Source organism: Lytechinus variegatus, chromosome 3 (assembly GCF_018143015.1).
Source record: "Lytechinus variegatus isolate NC3 chromosome 3, Lvar_3.0, whole genome shotgun sequence".
Classification (NCBI taxonomy): domain Eukaryota; kingdom Metazoa; phylum Echinodermata; class Echinoidea; order Temnopleuroida; family Toxopneustidae; genus Lytechinus; species Lytechinus variegatus.
Window position 1 is genome coordinate 24,361,795 of NC_054742.1, and position 23,440 is coordinate 24,385,234.

Sequence of the window (23,440 nt, forward strand, 5' to 3'; positions counted from 1 at the left end):
GACATCCGAGGTGAAATATGTTTTGTATATTGACTTCCAAACTTAATATTCGAACTCCATATTAAACAAGATATGTAAATCACCTAACAGGCAATGCGAGCGCGAAGCGCGAGCGAATATTTTATATAGTGGCACGAAAGATTCTTTTTATTTTCCAAGTCTTCCCCTCATCTTATTTTATGCACTCGTCGTCCTTCTCTTCTTTTTCTCGTCTCTTTTCCCGTTTTCTCGTCTCTTTTCTCAAGGGGGGGGGGCTCGGCCCTCTGGATCCGCCTATGGGGACAATGGGCGGGAAAATTTGACAAGCAAATAAAAAGGTTATCATCGCCAAAGTAAGGTCATCTCGTCCCAAAATACATGTTTTATTTCGATTTAGTATGATTTATTTCATACCATCATAAAAGACCAAAAATAGTATGGAGGACATTTGATAATGTGTCCCCCTGCTATTTTGAGTAGGGGGACACGTCCCCTCTGTCCCCCTTGGATTTCCGCCCATGCCTACCAGACTACCTCTTGTCAAAATTTACTTACCCAGTGGTCAATTTCAAATTTCTTGTGGATCTGAATTTCAAAACAACTATAACTGTCTTATATACTTTTAAGATTTCTTGCAAACTTTCACCAACTTGTTTTACTTATTTTCTCCTCTCTCACACACCTTTTGTATTCATGAACAGGACGGATATCCCATAATAAATGAAAACAAGCGCGATTTTATTTCGAAAAAAGTGCTCATCCTTTGTTGTAGTCGCAAGTTTTCTCCTCGAGAGAAATAATATTTGCCAATTCAACCTCTCACAAATAATCCTGCTATCCTTCCTGGTTTATTTTGTATCATGATATTTACTTCAATTTTAAAACCAAATTATTTTTAGCTCCGTCTATTCCTCTTTAGCACGATGTGTATCCAGTGATGGCACCAAAGGGGGGGGGGGGCGGGGGCCTACCCCCAGTCAGGATCTTTGCCCCTTCACATGCCCCCCTATTTTTTTTCTGAAAACTGAAAAAGAAATTAAATAAATGTTATCATAGGCATCCTACTTAAGTTGCAACTTGCTCCAAAACAGCATTGCCTCTCTTTAAATCTGGAAAGTTTTCTCATAGACAGATAGAGTCACTGTAAACTCCAAACACTATTGATCAGTAACATATATCTTTCAGGCCATTATATAAAATTCGAAATTTCGCTATAGTGCTTAGCACTCGCAGTGCATGGTTGTTGATTGAGGTAAATAAAGGATCTGTTCAGTACTTCAGCAATAAAATAACATGGGGCAAAAATATGTGTTCAAGACTTCTAGTCTGTGATTCGAGTTTTCATCATTTGTTTTAGCGAGATATACCAATGCATCCTGCACGTTCATATTAACAAAAAACTGCTGACTATCAAAATGTTCAGCTCAAACTATGCTCTCGAATCAATTGTTTACTAGCCACACATCAAAAAAAATATAAAGCTAGAGCTATGGAGCCATAGGCGGCGGAAGCGGGGGGGACGTGTCCCCCCCTAAATTTGAGGAGGGGGGACGGTCCCCCCCTAAATTTGTAGTTGATGACCTTTTTTTTTTTTTATTTTTTTTTTTGCTTTTCAATTTATTTTCCTACGCGTCCCCCCTATAATTTTTAGGTTGAGAACCTTTTTTTTTTTTTTTTTGCTTGTCAAATTTTTTTCTTGGGTTGTCCCCTCCTAAACGCTTAAGCCCCAGTCACATATAGACACGGACCCTCACGGATCAACACGGCAATATGCCGGCAAGATCCGGGGAGGTCCGGGATCATAAAAATCTAAAAATGAGCCGATTTCTGTCGTATTTATTTCATTAATTAATTTAGTGTTTCATAAATTAAAATGAAAAGGAGCCGTTTCTCTTGTCTCTAGTACCTCCAATTCGGTTGACTATATTGCGATTTTGAACCTCGTTTTCAAAAGTGATTGTGAACGCACAAAAGAGGTATACAATGGAGAAAATTAAAATGATAATAACTCCGCGCGAAACGCGGAAGCTAAAGCGTTTTATCAATTTTTCTTGCCATAAAAAGGGTCCCGAGAAAAGGGTATTCTCAAAGATATATTGAATACTTTCTTTGGAAAGATCAGATTTGATTACAAACAATTGAGCAACAGTGCATATTTTTAACTCGCAAAACAGAGGAGAAGATTGGTAGAGGAAGATATTCCTCCCCGCGCAGAGCAATGTAACTCTGAAATTTCAAAGGGCGGACGTTACATCAAATGTAGATATCTTTAATACCCAATCGGCTTTAATTCAATTGATTTTCTAAGATAATTGAACTTCATTACAAGGAAAATAGTGCGCAAAAAGTTGAAACTTTTGTGATTTATTGAAATTATCTATTTATATATAAAAAAAAGGATGCCTAATTTTTTTGACTTATCCTGAAGCGCCTCATTTTGAATATAAAGAAACTTAAGTGTCATTCAAAATTTCAAACTGAGGGCGCAAAACAGGACAAGAGATGAATGTATACAGGGAAATGACATGAAGATTAATACAATTTGAGTAAAAAGTATTGTACTTTTTTATTTAATACGACACGAATTTCATACCTTCCTCTTTTTTAAAATCAGGAACCTGTTTGCCCCAAAATTATGGTTGTTTGACAATGAGCTGAAAAGCAGGAGAAGTTGACTTTATGGATGTGACGGCAGAAACTGATATTAAGATTTTACCCGCTCGGAGCCGACCAGACCAGAAGTTGCGCAATCAATTGAAAAAAAAGATAACTTCATATATTTACTTCGGCCTAACCTTACCCAAATTCATGCCCTAATGTATACAATTTTAACTTTAACTGGCAAGAAGCACATAGCTGAGGTAGAAAAACAGGGTTAGAGAAAAGGTGGGGGAAACAATGGAGAACTTCAATATTGTCATTTAACCGCGCGCAGCGCGGAAGCAAAATTCATATATAAATTTAGAGCAAGAAGAGTGAAGGAGTTTCTCTTTTGAGAAAAAAAATTAAGAATCAAAAGAAAAAAAACACAAAGCTATTCTTCCCTTTCCTCCCTTCCCTTTTCCTTTTCTCCTCTTTTTTTCCCTTCTTTTTTTTCTTTTTGGGGACGTTTTTTTTTTTTTGGGGGGGGGGGTGGGGCGACCGCCCCCCCTGGCTACGCGCCTGCATGAAAATCATAAATTTGTCAGCAAATTGGCTATGAAATGTATGTATGGAGATTGGCTTTTTATATAAGGCTCTGCCTTTCTGCCTCTCCTAATACTTTCATTTGTACATTTGTATTGTTTGTTTTTATATGTTTTCTTTATACTCCTTTATATGTGTGTATATATCTACATTGTTTATATGTTTTTTAATGAAAGTATTGAATAAATGAAATGAAATGAAATGTAATTGTGTTGCAGGAGTGAAATACTCTCTGAAAAAAATTGACAAAAAAAGAATTTTATTTCTTGATATTCTATGGCCGCCACAGACCTCTGTATACCCTATTATGTACAATATGAATAGCGAAAATTAATTTTTCACAAAAATGATCACTAAACTGCAAGTAATTGTGATGTATGGACGAAGTAATATGAAAATCATCAATGCTAACATGACATATCAGTTGTTATGTCATGCATGGGAAAATTGTTGTATTTAATATTCAAAATAGATGCCCCTGGCCCAAATAATATTATTTTTTATGGTAAAGGGCCAACAAAAATCGCAAGAGTGAGCACTAAAATGCATATTATTAAGTGAAACGAGTGGAACACTGACTAAAAACACAATTGCTTACGAAATATATTACTTGATATGCCATGTATGTGTTAAATGCTGTATTTTGATATTCAAAATGGCCGCCAAATGCCCTAATAGTATTATATACGATGAGAAAGAGGACCAAAGAAATCACAAGTCAGAGTGAGCACTGAAATGCATTTATTTGTAATTAATAAATGGGATACTGTCTGAAAAAAACCCATTAATTTATATTAATATATTTTCAAATACGAAACATGAATTCACGCAATATTATAGTATGAAGATGATAAAGCTGAGGGTGACGGTGATATGATGATGATGTTGATGATGATGATGATGAAGGCCATGGAGATGATGGTGGTCATGATGGAGATATTGGTAATGACTAAATCGAAGGAGGAATAAATTCACGATAAAAAATGATACAACGACACAGAAATGTAAAATGGCTGTCATGGGCCCTAATTGTATTATGTACAATTTGAATGAGACCTGGGCGGTATTCTGAAAACGTTCTTATCTTAATTTTGTTCTTATCTACGTCACGTTCTCAAATTGGTATTCTGAAAACGTTCTTATCTTTGTTCTTATCTTGCTTTCCATCCAATGCTGAGCGCGTAAATTTATAATTCGCGCATATGATACAAAAGCGCGCTAAAAGATAAGAACAAAATGAAGATAAGTGGTATTCTGAAAACGTTCTTATCTTTTTTCTTTCTTATCTCTTTACGATATTTATGATAATATTTAAGATAGCTAGAGGGTTATCACATCTCACGATGTCCGCGTTCTTTCTTGCTAAAAATCGATGGCCACTGGTAGTAACAAGTATTCCTCCCACCCTTACTTTCATTCACCCTTTATTTTGCCTGTCTCTTTTTTCTATCCCTTTTTTTCTTTCTTTCTTTATTTCATTTATTTATTTTCGCTTTTTCTTCCTTTCTTTCTGTTTGTCTTTTTTCCTTTCTTTCTTTCATTCTTCATTTTGTTTTATTCTTTTTAATCTTTTAACTTCTTCCTTATTTTTCTTTTGCGTTATTTTATATATTCTTTCTTTTTCTTTTTTTTTATTGAATATATTTCCGTTAAAACAAATAGCAATACATGCATATAAAATGATACATGTGAATTGATAAATGAAAAACGGGAGGATGGACCTACACAGCAGCATCAATCCCATGATTGGGAGGGGTCCTTCCTTTTTTATTTTCCCTTTACGATTTTTTTCCTTTTTTCTTTACTAAGTTTTTATTTTCTTTCCCTTTTTTTCTTTCTTTCTGTTTTTCTTTTCCTTTCATCCTTCACTTTATGTATTTTTAAAAATCTTTTTATTTTTTCATTCTTTTTCTATCTTTCATTCATTCTTTTCTCTTTATATTTGTTTTTTTTATTTATTCATTTTAATTGTTCCTTTTTTCTTTCTTTCCTCCTTCCCTTAATTTTCAATTTTTTCCCCTCATTATTTTTTTTTCTGTTTTCTTTCTCTAATAATTTCTTTCATTTTATTTTTGGGGTTCTTTTTTTTTCTTTTTTTGCGGTCGTTCATTTGCTCTTTTTTTCATTCTTTTTATTTCTGCTTTATGACACTAAATGTGTGCCTTCTTTCTGACTACTTTCTTCTAATTTATTTTTTTGCACATTCTCATTTCGTTCGTTCCGACTCTTTCTTCTACTAATTTCTAAAAATCTTTTTCTTTATTCTTTCCATTAATCTTTCTTCGTTTCTTTTCATTCATTCTTTATGCCTTTTTATTTTCCCCTTCTGTTTCTTTCCTTCTTTGAATTTGCCTTTCTTTTTATCTTTATTTAGTTTTCAATTTTGCTTTAATTTTCCTTTCATCTTTTATCTTCTTTCACTTATCTCTTTCTTTATTTCTTTGTTTCATTTTCCCCTTTTCTCTCTTCCTTCACTTTTTACATATTTTTGTTCCTTCTTTTTTTAAACTTTCTTTCATTCGTTTTTCCTAACTTTTTTTGTTCTTTATTCCTTAATTTTATCCGTTTTAATCTTTTTACTTTGTCCTTTTTCGTTTTTTCCTTTAAGTTTCTTTCCTTTTCCTTCTTTATTTTTCCTTCAATTTTTTTTTATTCCTCTTTGTATCATTCTATTTATTCCTCCTTTTTCTTTCTTGTATTCTTTCCTTTTTTATTTCTTTTGATTTTTTTAAATTTTCTTTTAAGTTTTTTGCTTGCTTCCTTTCGTTTACCTTTTCTTTCTTTCACTGTTTTTTGCTTTGATCCTTTTATTTTTTAAATTTCTGCTACCTACTTATTATCTTTCTTCCTGTTTTATTCTTATTCGTAACTGCTTTCTTTACCTTTTTCTTTACTTTCTTTTTTTATTTTGTGCACGTGTCTCGAAATAATAATCAGTCATTGCGTATAAAATGCCTATTTCGCGCAATGCGCCAGAAAAAGTGTACGCGCAGCGTCCATGATATTCTCTTCACAAATAAGGAACGCTTCTATTGGTTAAACTGCCAATATAAAGCGCATTTTGATTGGTAATATCTTAAAAATGGGCATATTGAAGATAAGAAGGAGGCAGTCCTTACAGAGATAAGAACGCGTTAAGAAGATTTTCAGAATACCGATTTGCAATGATTTTAGCGTCTTCTTATCTCATTGAGATAAGAACAAAGATAAGAACGTTTTCAGAATACCACCCCAGATAATTTTCACAAAAGGGCATATGGCGGCCATTTTGAATTTTGAAATTTAACATTTATCATTGGAACTACCCCTTATCGACCACCTAATCTTCTAAGCATCGTATCTGCGAAAATATTCATCAATTTTACCCAGTTTTCGTCTCATTTGTGCTGAAAATTAAGCAGATCAGATTCCCATGTTTCGCACGGCGACTCCGATTAAATCCGCGTATATATCGACGAACAACGAATACGACGATTTTACATTTGCTCATTTGCACCCATCTTTTGAAACCGACCACCCGCGATACATTAAGTTTACGGCCGATTCTTGTCGCGGTGGCGAAGAATTTTAACTCTTCCAAATCAGTTCTATGATGTCAACATGCTAAATGATCGTCTCACTACTTCCATTGCGAGCTCCGGTACATGATTCGACGATTGACGACGGAAATTTGTTCTAAAGCCGTTTCCTATCGGATTTCTTGGTTTTTCAGCGGGGTTTGGGTCTGGTCAATACAATTTTGATTAATTCTACTCAATTTATACTTTTTGTTGCTTCCTTTTTTCTCGTAAAATCGATTTTTACCGTTTCTATGGACACTGCGCCTACTCTCCCGCGCGTATCGTTTGTAATACGCAATAATTTTAACGCGCGCAAGGTGGTCGGTTTCAAAAGAGGTGGTCGATATGTGGTAGTGTCACCATATCACCTAAATTTTAGATATTATATTTTGTTATTAATCATGTTTTCAGACAATAACACCACTTGTTCAACCAAAGCCGAAATCTGTTAAAATCATTTGTCCCCATTCACATTGTACATGATACTGTTGGGGACTGTTATAGTGGCCATTTTGACTTTCAAAATACAGTATTTATCACCTACCTGGAAGAAGAACTGATATATCTTGTTAGAAATTATGCTTTCAGACAAAATTTTAATCATAGATCACAATTACGTGCATTTATGGTGCTCACTCGTTTGAAAATTTATTTTCTAGTTCGCATTGTAATGCGGAGTCAATGTCTATGGCGGCCATTTTGAATATATAGAAAATATTTTTTTGTCAAAAATCGTTTTTTCAGAGAGTATCTCATTCCTGCAAAACAAATACATACATTTTATAACCAACATGCGGGCAATTTTATGATTTTCATTGGTAATATGCATATTTTTGGCGTCCATATTGGATTTTGCCAATTTGCGGAAAATGCTCATGGTTACACGAGTGGCATCATTCAGATTCGTAATCAGCACCCTCGAATTGACAACAAACCATTAAAAAATATTGTATATAATGAAAAAACAAGGTTGGTCAATTTTCTATGGGGCCTATCCTGGACTAATTAGGAATAAAATGAACATTAGATTGGTGAAATGTTTCCAGCCCTCCCCCGGGCCCCGCCCTAGGCACTGGCCTCCCCTACGGGGGGGGGGGGGTCCAGTTTTTGCCAATAGGGGAACCCGACAAAATAATGACCATGTATTTTCCCCGATCCGCCACTAACAGTTGATTTTTGTTTGTTTATTAAAAGCGATGGTCCTAGCAGTCTCTTCTTAGCTATATTTTAATAACACAAGCATGAATATGTAATAATCTCATAAGCCCTATGTATACAGTGCGAGCGCGAAACGCGTGCTAATATATTTTTGACATTCAATGTATTTTGTCTTGAAAATCGAACACTCTGGGCAATGTTTGTGATCCTGAACAAGATGCGTATAACTGCGAGCGTGAACAGAAATGTTTGATATACGTCAAGTTATGGCCTGATCGAAAAGGGACAAGTTAAGGATTGTAGTTAGCCATGCAAGCCGATACATATTTCAACAATCAAACAATGCGAGCGCGAAGCGCGAGAAGAAAATTCTATGGATATTTTGTCCTAAAAAACTGACATTCTAAGCACTTTTTGTTATCATGAACAGGACAGGTATAAACAATTCGAGTGCGAAGCGCGAGCAGAAAAAAAAGAGATATAGACCTAAAAACGAGACACTCTCTTCATGTTTTGTAAATCATAAAAAGGGTGGGTAATTGGGTATCTTCCTACATTAATGATGGGAGCGCAAAGCGTGAGAAGATTTTTTTTATATTCTGATCTGAAACAAGCATGTTTGAATAAAGAACACTGTAAAAAATGAAGTGCTATTTTAGCACTCAAAGTGCTTGGATAGTGACTGCACTACGAGTGCTGATTTTTCTAGTTTAAATTTGAACTAAACAATCAGCACTCGTAGTGCAGTCACTATACATGCTATACAAGCACTGCATGTAAGCGCTAAATTAGCACTTCATTTTTTTTACAGTGAACAAGCTGCGTATCTCCCTCAATAAACATGCGTGTGCGTGTTTTAGATTCAAACTAAAATCTGGGCATTCTGAATGAAAAATCAATAATGCGAGCGCGAAGCGCGAGCTAAAAATATTAGATATTCCGAATCTGACCTGAAAAGGGTCAATGTTAGCACAATGTCAAGCACTGTGTAGAAAATTTGTGAAGAGGGTAAAAATTGCACCTATAACAAATTAATGATGCGAGCGCGAAGTGCAAGCTTATATTTTTATCTTTATCATTATTTTGACCTGGGACCGGGACATTCTATGGACATTTTTTAACCATATGAAATTGATGGCTCTCTTCCTATTCCTCTTCCTGAGAGTGCGAGATAAAACTTGTCGATATTCCTTTCTGAAAAAAGGGACAATGATTAATGTTTAGGAAATCATGAAAATGTTATTATCTTATTTACTAATCTAATAAGCTCAATGAGAACGAGAAATTTGTTGAATTAAGGCCTGAAACTGGACATTTTATGCACTTTTATATTGGGAATAGGATGCTGGGTTAATATACTTTTAACAAGTAATGCGAGCGAAAACCGTGAGTCGAAGTTTTGATGAACTGTCATGAAAAGGGGATTTTAAGTAGTAAGTATACTATACTCACCAATCAAAATGCGAGCGTGCAGCGCTAGCTGATGTTTTGACAATCAGATCGATCTGAAAAGGGATATTTTGATAACTTGACTCGAGTTAAGGTTATCATTGCCTTGTGGACTGAAGGCTCTGAAAACAGAAGTTTTGAATGTGCTAGTCTTTGCATTGAGACTCACTTGCTAATCAAAGTTTCATTCAGGGTCTGTTTTTGCAGACTACCTACTGACTGCGTCTAATTCCCTGTTCATTGTCGTCTATACGTCTGGTGATAAGAATATGCGCACATACCCGGATGCGATTCTGAAGCGGCCATATTTGCTCAGTGTAGTTGATAAAGCATGAGACAGGAAGGAGTTCAGCTTTTTGAATTACTGTGAAATTTACTGCAAATGGATCGTCAGCAGGGTAGAAAACCTATGAGGAGGATGAGGGATAGTCCTGAAATGCAGCGAATGCCAGATCGAGATAGAATGAGCCCTGGGAGTGACAGGTATGATGGTAGGGGAGGTGCAAAAATGGGAGGGCGAATGAGGAGCATGGAGAGAGACGACGGTGGCAGGCGTGGGACCGGCGGCGATAGGCGTCCACCACCCCGCGATGACTATGATCGCCCGCAGAATTATGATCGTCCTCAAAACTTCCAAAGTGATGGCTTTCAGAGGAAAGAACCAGATTGTTTAAGAATCACAAATTTCCCTTCTCATGTTTCTGATACAGCAATTAGAGATGCTCTTTTTCATGAATTTAAGAAATATGGTGAAGTTAATGTGCGTGTTGTGTTCAGTCAAGCGAAAAATGAGCGGATTGCTTATGTGAGATTTAGACTTCCAGATCAGGCTAGAGATGCAATGCAAGCTCGTGGTGATCGTCTTACATTGTTTGCAAGACCGTTGCACATTGTAGCAATTGTAAATAAAACAAATCATAATCAGGGGCAAGGTCATGATGGTGGTTACATGAATAATAGACAAAATGATTTTCAAGGGAGACGTGGTGGAATGCAGGGAAAGAATTACAGGCAGGATATGGGCAGTAGTGGTGGTGGCAGAGGAAGAGATAGAGATTTTAATCGATATGAATCAAATTCCCGTAACTATGGAAATGATGGGTATCACCAAAATCAAGGTCGTGATAGAGACCGTGATGCAACATTTTTGCCTGAGGATGACCCAAAGGCTACACGTACAGTGTTCTGTGGTAACTTGGAAGATGGTATCCAAGAAAGTGAGATTAGAAGGCATTTTGAGAGATATGGCTTTGTTGAAGAAATTGACATCAAGTATCCACCTCGAGGCCAGGGAAATCCTTTTGCTTTTGTGAAATTTGAAAATTTGGATATGGCTTATAAGGCAATAATCTCTATGTCTGGCCAGTATATTGGGAGGAATCAGTGCAAGACAGGATATGGAAAACAGTCTCCAACAAATTGTCTATGGGTTGGAGGTTTGGGGCCTTGGATCACATTGGGTGTGCTGGAAAGAGAGTTTGATCGCTTTGGAGCAATTAGAAAGATTGATTATATTAAAGGTGATTCATTTGCGTACGTCCAGTATGAAACTGTAGAAGCAGCCCAGGCAGCTGCCAGCCACATGCGTGGTGTTCCTTTAGGAGGACCAGACAAACGACTTCGGGTAGACTTTGCTGAACATGGGCCTGGCATCCAAACAACTAAAAAGCAATTTAGACCATACCAAGGACCACCCAACCATGATGATGGCTCAGGTGGCAGAGGCTACAATCGTTACAATCAAGACAGAGATATTGGTCGAGATATTTCACCTCCTTCATTTCGTGATGGATCTGATCAGTGGCAAGGAGGGGGAGGAGGTTATGATGGAGGTCGTGGGAACTGGCAATCTGGTAGTCGATACAAAAATGATAACTGGAACCGAAGGGACAATGACCAATCAGGAAGAATGATGCAACGAGGTGATAATCGTAAAAGGCGAAATGGATCCCCTGATGATTTCGCTGGTAGGGATGACTGGTCACCAAGCAATGTGAAAGCATCTAAGCGCCGAAGGTCCCCTGGTGGTGATTGGTCTCCTGAGCGAAGGAAACCTAGAGATTCTTCACATGGGCGTGATTGGGATGCTTCACCGGATGGCCGTGTACGCCGTCAACGATCCATAAGTAGTGATCTTTCTGACCAGGATTTTGGTAGTCAACCCATGGAACGTCGTCGAAAGCGAAGTAACAGGCGCTCCAGAATTCCAGATAGCTTAGATAACTTGTCTGATCTTCTCAATTACTTACCAATGTCTTGGAGAGGTCATTTGGTGTTGAAGAACAGTGCATTTGCTACTCGCATGTTTTTGGTAGGAGGAGATGCAGACACTGCTGAAGCTCTGCTGCCACATGACTTAGGAAGTGATGAGTCTGCCTTGAGGATCACACAGCGCCTACGTTTAGATCAACCTAAGCTTGATGAAGTGGGCAAAAGAATCTCGCAGGCTGGATCCAGTGGTCATGCCATTTTGCTTTCTGTTGCTGGAACAAGTGAAGATTCAGACTCTTTACCATCTGGAACCCAGCCACGTGCCTTGGTGAACTTGGTTACTTACCTTCAGCAGAAGAAAGCTGCTGGAGTTATCAGCCTACCAGTTAGTGGAGAGCAAAATAAGGATAACGTTGGTGTCCTTCATGCCTTTCCACCATGTGAATTCAGTCACAAGTACCTTCTTGATATTGCTCCTGGTTTAGGCCCAGATCCTTGCAAAGAGGATCATCTTGTTGTGATCATTGTGAAGGGGGCAGCATAGGTTTTTAATATGTTTTTAAAGTAATTTAACTTAATGTAATAATTTGCCTTGGTATGTAGTGTGTAAAATGATAGAATAAGAAATGAATACAAAAATAAAACTTAACATTCAATTGGGAATATTTTCATGTATGTACATGCACTCTTGAACTTGCAACTTGTATTTGTCATATTTCTGATAAGAATGATTGGCAAAATTGTGTAGATTTTGTAATTAGAGATGAAATATCTTATGCAATTGTTTTAAAATGTGTGATTCATGAAGTATTAAGAATTAAATTATAACAAGTTGTTTATGTTGAATTAACTTTGCACTGAAATTTGCATCCTGATGAATCAACCCCTAAACATGCCCTACATATAAATGGCAGGACAAAGATAAAAAACAAATTTTACATTATGAATTCAAAATCATTTTCAATATTACTTTATTTTCAGTACTGTTATATGAATTTTTTAAGTCCATTCTATTTGGTTGATTTGTCAGTTTATTTGAATAATATTTCTGTGTTAGATTATCATTGCCAATATAATTTCTAGCTTAAAAAAGAAATACAGGTCCGGTCAGTGATCTTTGACAATAGTTACCCTGAACTTGACATTACACTCAGCCAGAACAAAAGAAATCTGCCTAGTCAGCTCTTATAAATATTTATATGGATTCGAGGTTTTTGCATTGGCTGTTATAGATTTAAAGTGAAACTAAGATCCTATGGGATTTTTTTTATCCTAGAGTTACATGTGAATGACATGTGAAAAACAAAAATGTTATGACCATAACCATTGCAGTGATCAAATGCATAATGTTCATTTCTACTGAAATTCATGAAATCTTGAATGGAATATTTCATAGTCCCCTGTACAGTACATCCTTTTCATCAAGACAGCCTACATGTATATGAGACTCCCATGTATATTCAATGTGAGTTTTTTTTTTTTATTAATTGAATTATCACAATTTGAATTTGAAATACATGACAGTGTAATTTACTCTTTTACTATCAGCATAATTTTTTGGGGGAATACACTACATGTAGTACATCATGTATGCGAGTTGGGCATACTTTTTCTTCATGAAATAACTTCTTACTGTTTGTTGCATAACTGGCACTCTAAAGACAAGCAATACACAAAATACTTGATTTGCAATGGCCATCGATGGGCTCTCTTTCATTTCATAAAGTGGACAAGCTTGCATCTCATTTTGTGGCAAGGCCATCATGACCGGATCAGTTGTTGAATGGGAACGTCTTCAAGTTGTAGCAACTGATGAAATAGAATTCTGCAATGATTGCCCTCCCAAATGCACGCTCCCCATTTCCATTAGCTACCTGTCAAATGCACCTTGAAATATCTTGAACGATTTATCTTATGGGCTCAGTTCAGTTACAAATCTGTCAAATCCCTTCTCTGAAAATGTTCCTGATCCACCACTCCACTATCCTCATACTGAGTTAAAGCTTCAAATTTGCAGCCATGACAACAATTCCAACCCCACTGATGATTGAGAAGCTGAATTTGGAAGGTAAGATATTTTAGCAAAATTGCATCTTTTTTAATGTAATGTGAGTAACAGCGATTTTGACACATGATTTATTCAGCTGCGCGTTCAAGTGGAAGGATGCTTCTGTGATTTGAGTTAATTTGTTTTGATCCTGAAATGCCTTCAAGGAGAAAAAAACCTGTTTGTGAAGTAATACACAAGTCTTTCAGCTACAAGATGTACATGTAGATGCATTGTGTTTAATACAATGATGTGATTTACTTGATATACTTCCAATGGGAGTGGAACCATATGAAACCCTTTGTATCTTCTATGAAGAAATTGTATTTTGTGGTTCTACACTACTTTGGAGAAGTGACTTATGTGAATCTCATGGTTTGTCGCAGCTTTACAATATTTAAAGTGGTTTTAAAGTGCATAGATATGAGCAGTTTAGCTTCTATGAAGTTTGGAGATCACTTGTGCATTTACATGAGCGAAATTCTTTTGAAAAGTTTTAATTTTGATACTTTGATGTGAAGTTACAGGTGGGAATGGTTGAAATAGTAACATTCCCGTTGACAAATGACCCAAATTTTATTTTAATTAAAATGAATTGCAGCATCCTGTACATGCCCACTTAACTTAGAGATCCTCTGGAAATATGTGCTTTAATTGTTTGTGTTCTATGAGAGAAAATCTTGGAGTCAAATTGAAAAAAAAAAAATCATTTTTTGTTGATTGTGTTACTGATTTCTCACTGGAACATCAAAGTTGACAAACCATGTGTGTTATACAGCATTTACTTAAGTCTTTGAAGCATGCGAAAAATGTTTTTGGAGATACCATCAATTGTGTGTGTGCCCTGAGTGGTGCCATTGGATCACTGCCTAGTGCCTACCATGTGTTCTTCAGTGTTTTCTTTATATTTTGATTTATTGAGGTGTTGGAGATCATGTGCTTTTTAACTGCGGCTTGTTTGATAGTGATCATCACATGTGAGTGCAAATTTGTTATTTTTGTTGTTCATCCCACCTTATTAGGAGAAACCGCAAATGTGTGCCAACAATCATGTTTGCTATTTGCTATAAGGAGTGCTTCAACTGACCAAAGCTGTGTTTTTCGTGAAAAAAAACTTTGACAAGAAGGATCACTCAATGGAAAACCAAACCATTTTGTTATGGAGAGGAACATTAACCATTCTTGTGGTGAACTGAATGAAATATTTATGTGTTTTGACTTGGTGCATTTTTTATAATGTGGAGCCATATTTATCCTTGGAGGATCAAAGTGAACTTTTGCTTGTGCTTATAAATCAAAAGGGATGTCTGTGAACTTGCTGTGAACTGGAGGATAAAATTGCTTTTTGTCTGATCATCCATGTTGCTCATAATCGCTGAAGAGCATTCACCTTTGGAGGAATCACAATTATATCCATCAGGAGGAGACCTTCTGACATCTCACATTCAAGGATTAACAGTACGTTGGGATAAATGGACATTAGATTTTAAGAAATTATATTGCTTGACTATAGTACGGTATACATGTAAGTGATTGCTTTACATGTTTTATCATACATGAAGGTACAATGTATGCAGTCATTCTGTGAAAGGGCATATAATGTACATGAACTCCTGTATCGTACATGTAGATCTCTGTTGATATTACTTAGTACTTTAATATACTGAAAAGTGTATTGTACATGTACTTGTAAGATTAAACACTTTCATAATTTACATATTTTTTTCTATATTTCAATCATACTGAGTAAACCACACATAGTTCAAAATATAAAAATGGAGGAAAATGTATGCATACCATTGATATCTTGTGTAAACTTGGAGGGCCTACATGTATATAATCTCATGCATATTAAACTACATTTGTATTTGTGTGATTTTCCTTTTCTAAGTTTTACATTTATCGGTAAGCATAACTGCTCTGCTCACTGACAAAAATATGGATCTGATTCACAAATAATATACATTGCTAAATGGGAAAGTCCCTCAGAGAGAGAGAAAAAAATGTGATTTGTATTCATATATCTCTTAAGGTCAAACCTTTGAAAATAACATGTTTTGAGATTACATATGTTATTAGGTGGAAAATGAGAACAAATGTTTTTGTACACTGTATATTTTTGTGTCAATGGTCAGCATAACATAAACATGTACCGTAATGGGGTAGATGATGTGATCATGTTTATGTGTATTGCATAAAGTGTTGCAGATCAGTGTCTGAAAAGTTTATATTTTTATGTACCTTATTTACATGTAAATATTCAAATAAACTACATGTATTACAATGAAGTGGATAATAACTGTACATGTATGTTGACAATCACTTGTATACACTTTTGTAGACTTGGGTTTAGAATTAGACTTGTTGAATTAGTTTACAGACAGTGGGTTATTTTAAATCAGATGTAATTAAATACAAATTAAAAACATATATTTGCTTCAAGAAAGGCAATTTATTCAGTAGTACAGTTTTATGCAGCTTTCACGACAACATAGTTTGCTTTTCGAGTAAGCATTTATTTTCTTATTTGCTATTAACACAGTATTTAATTCAGTACTTGTCTGCAGGACAGTTAACTGACATTTTCTGTTGTTTTAAATCTTGATTTTAAGTGTATTCAGATTTTGCAGAAAATCTCATCCCAATACATGTAGGAAAAAAAAACTTGAGTGTAAATATGTTTATGAATATGTCATTTACATAATTGCATTAATGTTTATTTTGTATATTAGTTAATGCTATCTTTTTATTGTGTGTCTCATGAAATCAGTTTTAATAGGGTCTTGCAAAAAGTTTCCAATATATTTTCTTGATTGTTTTAATTGTAGACTGACTAAAATTGTACCTTGACACAGATGTACCTGCATGACAGTGCATGTACTAATCTGGTGGTGCATAATATGTAGTCATGTTGGTGATAGGACAAAAACCATAAGAGCAAATGCATCCAAGTGTTGAAAATGAACTGTTTGATACATATACACTGTAATTTTGTTAACTGAAGATTGGGCATGTTCTTGTGCTTTCTACTAGAATAATATACTGTATGTTCAAGTTGAAAAAGGTTGTACATGTACATTGTATTGAAGCTATGTTTAAACATATTAGATCAATCAAAACATAAACATATTTTAGCTTATTTTTAGATAATGTAACATGATTTTTGTTTGCAAGAATAATTGTCACAGCTCATTTGTCTGATTAAATATCATAAATATAGTTGTACATGTGCACATAAATTCTTTGCAATCTCTTTTTTTTATATACAGTCTCAGGTCTAAGACACGAGTTGTTTACAAGATGTTCCTCCCTATTATTTAGGGGCATTCACACTGGCAATGAATAATCATGATGATTTGTGCAGTTTTTCTGAATGAGAACAGAAAAACCGCACAAAATTCCACAATGCAGACTGCACGAGACATCTCGAGTCACCTTAGGGTTTTTGTCTCACCTGCATAGCAGAGTGAGACTATAGGCGCCGCTTTTCCGACGGCGACGTCAACATCAAATCTTAACCCGAGGTTAAGTTTTTGAAATGACATCATAACTTAGAAAGTATAAGGACCTAGTTCATGAAACTTGACCATAAGGTTAATCAAGTATTACTGAACATCCTATTAGAGTTTCATGTCACATGACCAAGGACAAAGGTCATTTAGGGTCAATGAACTTTGACCATGTTGGGGGAATCAACATCAAAATCTTAACCTGAGGTCAAGTTTTTGAAATGTCATCATAACTTAGAAAATATATGGACCTAGTTCATTGAACTTGGACATAAGGTTAATCAAGTATCACCAAACATCCTGCATGAGTTTCACGTCACATGACCAAGGTCAAAGGTCATTTAGGGTCAATGAACTCTGGCCGATTTGGGGGTATCTGTTGAATTACAATCAAAACTTTAAAAGTTTTTGGATCTGATTCATGAAACTTGGACATAATAGTAATCAAGTATCACTGAACATCCTGTGCAAGTTTCAGGTCACATGATTGAGATCAAAGGTCATTTAGGGTCAATGAACTTTGGCCGAATTGGGGGTATTTGTTGAATTACCATCATAACTTTAAAAGTATGTTGGTCTAGTTCATAAAACTTGGACATAAGAGTAATCAAGTATCACTGAACATCCTGTGCGCATTTTAGGTCACATGACCAAGATCAAAGGTCAATGAACTTTGGCCATAATGGGGGTATCTGTTGAATTACCATCATAACTTCGCAAGTTTATTGATCTGACTTTTGAAACTTGGACATAAAAGTAATCAAGTATCATTGAATATCCTGTGCAAGTTTCAGGTCACATGATCAAGGTCAAAGGTCATGTGAGGTCAATGAACTTTGGCCACATTGGGGATATTTGTTGAATTACCATCCTATCTCTGTAAAGTGTATTGGTCTAGTCCATAAAAGGTGGAGAGTAACCAAGTATCACTGAACATCTTGTGCGAGTTATAGTTGTTTTCAAAGTCAGCACTGCTGCTATGTTGAATCGCGTGATGCAGGTGAGACGGCCAGAGGCATTCCACTTGTTAGAAAATATACACAGAATTCTGCTCATGGGGAATCTAGCATAATAGTAATAGACCAGTTCGTAGTTACTTCATGGGCAATTTTGGTCAAATGACCTTTCATTTCTTTCATCATGATAGGTAGATTTCAAAGCAAGATATTACGTAAGCTTGCCTTACATAGCAGGATGAAGAAATTGAATAGACCAGGTAACTAGAATAGCACACCAATGAACATTTAATGAAGGTATTTGTTGCATTCCTACTTTGAATGCATATCTTAGCATGTTGCACAATGTACTTTACAAACTGAAATACCAGTCGTTCGTGGAAGCATTGTTGTTTTTTGTGGATGTAAATGAAAACGACAATTCAAAAGAATATATGAATAATCAAGACATCAAAGTTGGTGCTTATCTCATTAGATTTTAAGGCACCATGTCACTTTAGTACAAATGACCTTCTGATCATGCGTAGAATCTTTTCATCATGCGCAGAAAGGAACTACGAACTGGCTTATTAAATTGATTTGTGCGTGTCTGAGTGTAGCCTATAATCTAGACGGGCGGAGGCTGCGGCTTACATCATGGCCTATACGAGTTTGATGCTGTTAAATGAAACATCAGTAATCTGATGCAGAAGACTACACTCTGGTCTTGCACTATCAGAATCTTGCACTGAATCCTAAATGATAAAAGAAAACAAGAACTGAGGAGTACTGCCACATTACAGCATCAGGCTCGTAGTAAAGACAAAAGGTGCAGCCCACACCTAGATTATAGGCTGGTGTCTGTGAGAGTGAAAGAAAAGAAAAAAAGCAGTGAAAATTAAAGGAAATGTTTGCTGTGGACAACCCTCCCATTATGATTATAGAGGTTTTCGTCGAAGCACCTTTTCCCTGTGGGTCATAATGAGCCAGTCCGTAGTTCCTTTCTGCGCATGATCAAAATATTCTATGCATGATCAGAGGAAGGTCACTTGTACTAAAGTGACATGGTGGTTTAAAATCTAATGAGATAAGCACCAACTTTGCTGTCTTGATTATTTATATATTCTTTTGAATAGTGGTTTTCATTTACATCCACCAAAAAACAAAGGGGCCACGAACGACTGGTATTCCACAGTTTGCCAAGTACATTGTGCAACATGCTATGATATGCATTCAAAGTAGGAATGCACCAAATATCTTCATAAAGTGTTCATGGGTGTGCTATTCTAGTCACCTGGTCTATTCAATTTCTTCATCCTGCTATGTAAGGCATGCATACGAAATATCATTCTGAAATCTGCCTATCATAATGAAAGAAATGAAAGGTCGCTAGTGGGTATTCATTTGTCTCGCAATCTACCATGGTCAACAAGGAAATTTGTGATCACTCACGCAAAAAGTGTTCACTGGCTTTCTAGGAAATTCGTGATCACTCTCACAAAAAGTGTTCACTAGCTTACAAGTTCACAAGCTTTCGAGTGCCGCTGCAATTTTTTATCAAATGACGAAAATTATCTGATGACGTACTCTATTTATACTAATCTCCAGGACCGTACGCACGAACGCGAGTGATCGGTCAGACGTTTAAACGCTTGACCGATCACACAACGGATCAGTGCCCACCTATTGTTCTCGGGTTCGTGCGTACGGTCCTGGAGATTAGTATAGAGTACGTCATCAGATAATTTTCGTCACTTGATAAAAAATTGCAGCGGCACTCGATAGCTCGTGAACTTGTAAGCTAGTGAACACTTTTTGCGAGAGTGATCACGCATTTCCTAGAAAGCCAGTGAACACTTTTTGCGAGAGTGATCACAAATTTCCTTGTTGACCATAGTAGATTGCGAGACAAATGAATACCCTCTAGCGATTATTTCAATCCGCAATAATGAACCTATTTAGTATAAATGAAAGGTCATTTGACCAAAATTGTCCTGAAGTAACTACGAACTGGTCTGTTATAATATAATCAGGGCTCAACAGTCCAGGATTGGCACATTTTGAACACTTTATTTTTAAACTTTATTTTTATACATGTGTAAAAAGTTTTCAAACACCTCATAGCTATGTGGGATGTAAATTTGCATGGATGATAATGATATTTTATATTATAATTTCTAGCATATTTTTCTTCTAACTAAAAATCTTTGTCCATGCCCCTCTTGTTCCCATCTTTCTTTTTATTCTCCCCTGCTCCATTTCTCTGTCATGTTTATTTCAGTTGTGCACATCAATCCATAAGAATGTTCCGATTACATTAACATGTCTGAATGTTGTGCTCACTTTTTTGTACAGGAAGAGAAACTCCACAGGTAAATATGGCCAAGTCAACCTTCCATAAGTCAAATAATCGCCAAGTCGAAGCAATTCTTATTGAAAAATTTGTGTTACTGATTATGCGTTTCTTAGTCAAACAGATTTCTGTGGTCCCAAAAGATTCGATTTAATTTAAAACAAGCTCAAATACTTGTAAATGCACATGTAATAGAAACCCGGGGAGGGGGGGGGGGCACTTCCACTGGCAAGTGGATACTATGCGTGACCATGGGGTTCCGAAAAGCACCCTAAACAAGTATTTTCCCTGTTCTGGCTGCTGATTCTTCAATTTATTTTGCATCCCTTTTGATGCAAATTCCTTAGCGATTTTGCTATTAGGAAACCTGACTTTTAAAATTTCATTTAGATGGTCTGCTGATAAAGACAGCAGATTTTACGAAGTAAGAATGCCCTTCTGTAAAATTGTATTTCATTTGTATTGTTTTATATTACAAATGGAAATGAAATAAAAGAATTGAACTGAAAAAAAAAGATTGTATTTTACTAAAAAAAGCATACATAACCACATAGTTGAAATTCAGAAAAAAAAATGTTTTATTGAGAAATCATTCTGTCCTGTTCTCATGCAAAAATCATGCTGGATAAAATGATGAAAATGAATTGAATTACATTGATTCAGGTGTGACTGAGCCTCTAATTTCTATTACCCCCATTGTTTTAATTGGTGTGTGGTAGAAAGTGGCATTTTCTCCACAAAAGCTGGTCAACAAACTTTTATTCCATATTATAACAAGAGAATAGTACATGTCCTTGTCACAGAAATGATTGTTTTAATAGAGATCAGTCATTGTACTTACAGTGACCACATAATCATTTATTGAAGGACAAAAATACATTCCTTTCACAAATTCACATGGAATTAAATTGACAAATAATTTGTTCAGATGTAAATTTACCACATAAACTTACAAACTGCATTGCAGTATTCCCATACAATTTTTAGAATCTGCTTACTTTACTTGCAAGAAGGGTGACCAGACCACAGTACTATTGCATTTTGACAACTTCACCATGTATTTATACAGTGTATGATTTGCAATTACTTTTAAAGAGAAATGCCAGTAGTTGCAGTAAATACTGATTTCATGAGAAAGTCTGTAAAACCAGGCTTAATTGCCAGTGTATCATCGAGGATCTTGATCGGGCACAGTTACATAAACTGAACTTTGTGAAATCTTGAAATCTACGCTGAAAAATGTTCACACTGAAGATAACCAACACAGAAAGGCACACGTGGGACAGTATAATTATTGCTGGAATAAAGACCCGACGGAAGTGGCCGAATCCGCGCTTATTTTGCCTATTTCTCAGCAATCACACAATTTCTTCCAAATCCTTTGGCACATATTTTTTATTCATATAAATAGACACTTGGGTGGTCATTATGTTTGAATCTGTAAAAAGTCATTTTGAGATCGTTACCAATACTGGAATTTATCTTTAAAGTAATGTTTGAGAAAGTGAAGAAGATGGTATTTACTAAAAAATAGTGAACCAACACAAACGAGGCAAAAGCGATTTTGTGTCTCGCCCACTTATGAAAATAACCAGAAATATTGTGATTTTCTAGGGCATGCAACAGAATTGTATCAAAACTTCATTGTGAAATGACTGGGATGGAATAATACTTGTCATAAGAGCCATGCACGTAAACTTTGATGTTGACCTGAAAATGACCTTTGACCTTACCATGTGACCTCTGACTGCAGCATAACATGCAGGTCCCCCAAGTCCATCTACATGTACCATCCAAGTTCGGTTGCAAAGCGACTTACGGTTGCGGAGTTGGGTGTCATAAGAGAGTCTTGCATGTAAACTTTAACATTGACCTGAAAATGGCCTTTGACCTTACCATGTTACCTCCGACTGCAGCATAACATGCAGGTCCCCCAAGTCCATCTACCATCCAGGTTTGATTGAAAAGCGACTTACGGTTGCAGAGTTAGGTGTCATTAGGTTTGTGACTGATGGAAGACATTTGGATCCCTAAGTCTTGCCATCACCTCTGGTGGGTGAGACAAAATGAAGGAAAGACATTGGGCATTTCAAATCTAGTGTTGGTGTTGGGAGCACAATATGGATTACATTTCCTAGCTCCAAATCTGAGTTTACATAATCCAGATCACAATATTGACAACCGACTCCTAGTGTTTGACTTTTCAAGAACGTCTTCATTTCATGCTTGATGTTGACTTCATGTAAAAATTGACCGAACAATAAAAGTTCAACACTGATAAAGTAACATATCATCTTTCCAAATTTTGAAGAGCTGTCTTGGTACTAGGAATTTAATTTCTACAGAGTAATATATCACAGCTAAGGTTTTTGGCTATTGAAAGGACTTGAAACCACTTGACGTTTATTAGAGAAAATAAAAGTAACAGATCCATGAAATTTGAGGGAAAATGGATACCAGTATACAAAAAGAAATGCATGAGCATTTAAGTGTTGAAAGTTCTAATGCTATGGATATCTTCCCATCAGCACTGAGACCCATGTGTGTAATGTCACACACACCTTTTTGTAGGTCTAAAGTTTTACCTACAAAACTTGTTTGCCCCTCTCCTTCCAGTTTCGTGAAATCAACAACTTCCTCATTAGTTTTGTATATAGTTCACTTAAATTATCTCTTAAAATTATTGAATCTATTCATTGGTTAATTGGTAAATTAGGTGTTTTCTTCATGGAAGACCCCGCAATACAGGTTTTTACAATATACATGTATGAACAAAGTTACTTAGTATTATCATAAGAATGAGCAAAAGAGACATTTTGGGGGTACCTTCATCCAAAGGGGAGATATGCACAAGTAATATTAAACATCTCTTGTTGCAGACTCTCATTGCAAATGGAATGATATCCATATCTTGATAGCCCTAAATCTTATCAGACGTCCATCGTCTGTCATCCGTCCACAATTTCAAAATGCTACTTTTTCGCCATTTCAAGTTCGATTTCAATTCTGTTTGCTTTATATGATAGCAGTAGGTGGGGGATTCAAAACTTCTA

The 23,440-nt window shown here is 36.0% G+C and overlaps 1 protein-coding gene across 1 annotated transcript; it reads left to right on the top strand.

Annotated features, from left to right (window-relative positions):
• Positions 1 to 9,598: 9,598 nt before the first annotated feature.
• Positions 9,599 to 16,829, top strand: LOC121410577 (RNA-binding protein 15-like). The gene is made up of 2 exons (XM_041602754.1): positions 9,599 to 13,611; positions 14,613 to 16,829. The coding sequence occupies exon 1, from the start codon at positions 9,715 to 9,717 to the stop codon at positions 12,085 to 12,087; it is 2,373 nt and encodes a 790-aa protein (XP_041458688.1). The 5' UTR covers positions 9,599 to 9,714; the 3' UTR covers positions 12,088 to 13,611; positions 14,613 to 16,829.
• The last annotated feature ends 6,611 nt before the right edge of the window (positions 16,830 to 23,440 follow it).

What these genes read in the sequence shown, in the direction of transcription:
- LOC121410577 (XM_041602754.1), top strand. Translation starts at nt 9,715, where the DNA reads ATGGATCGTCAGCAGGGTAGAAAACCTATGAGGAGGATGAGGGATAGT.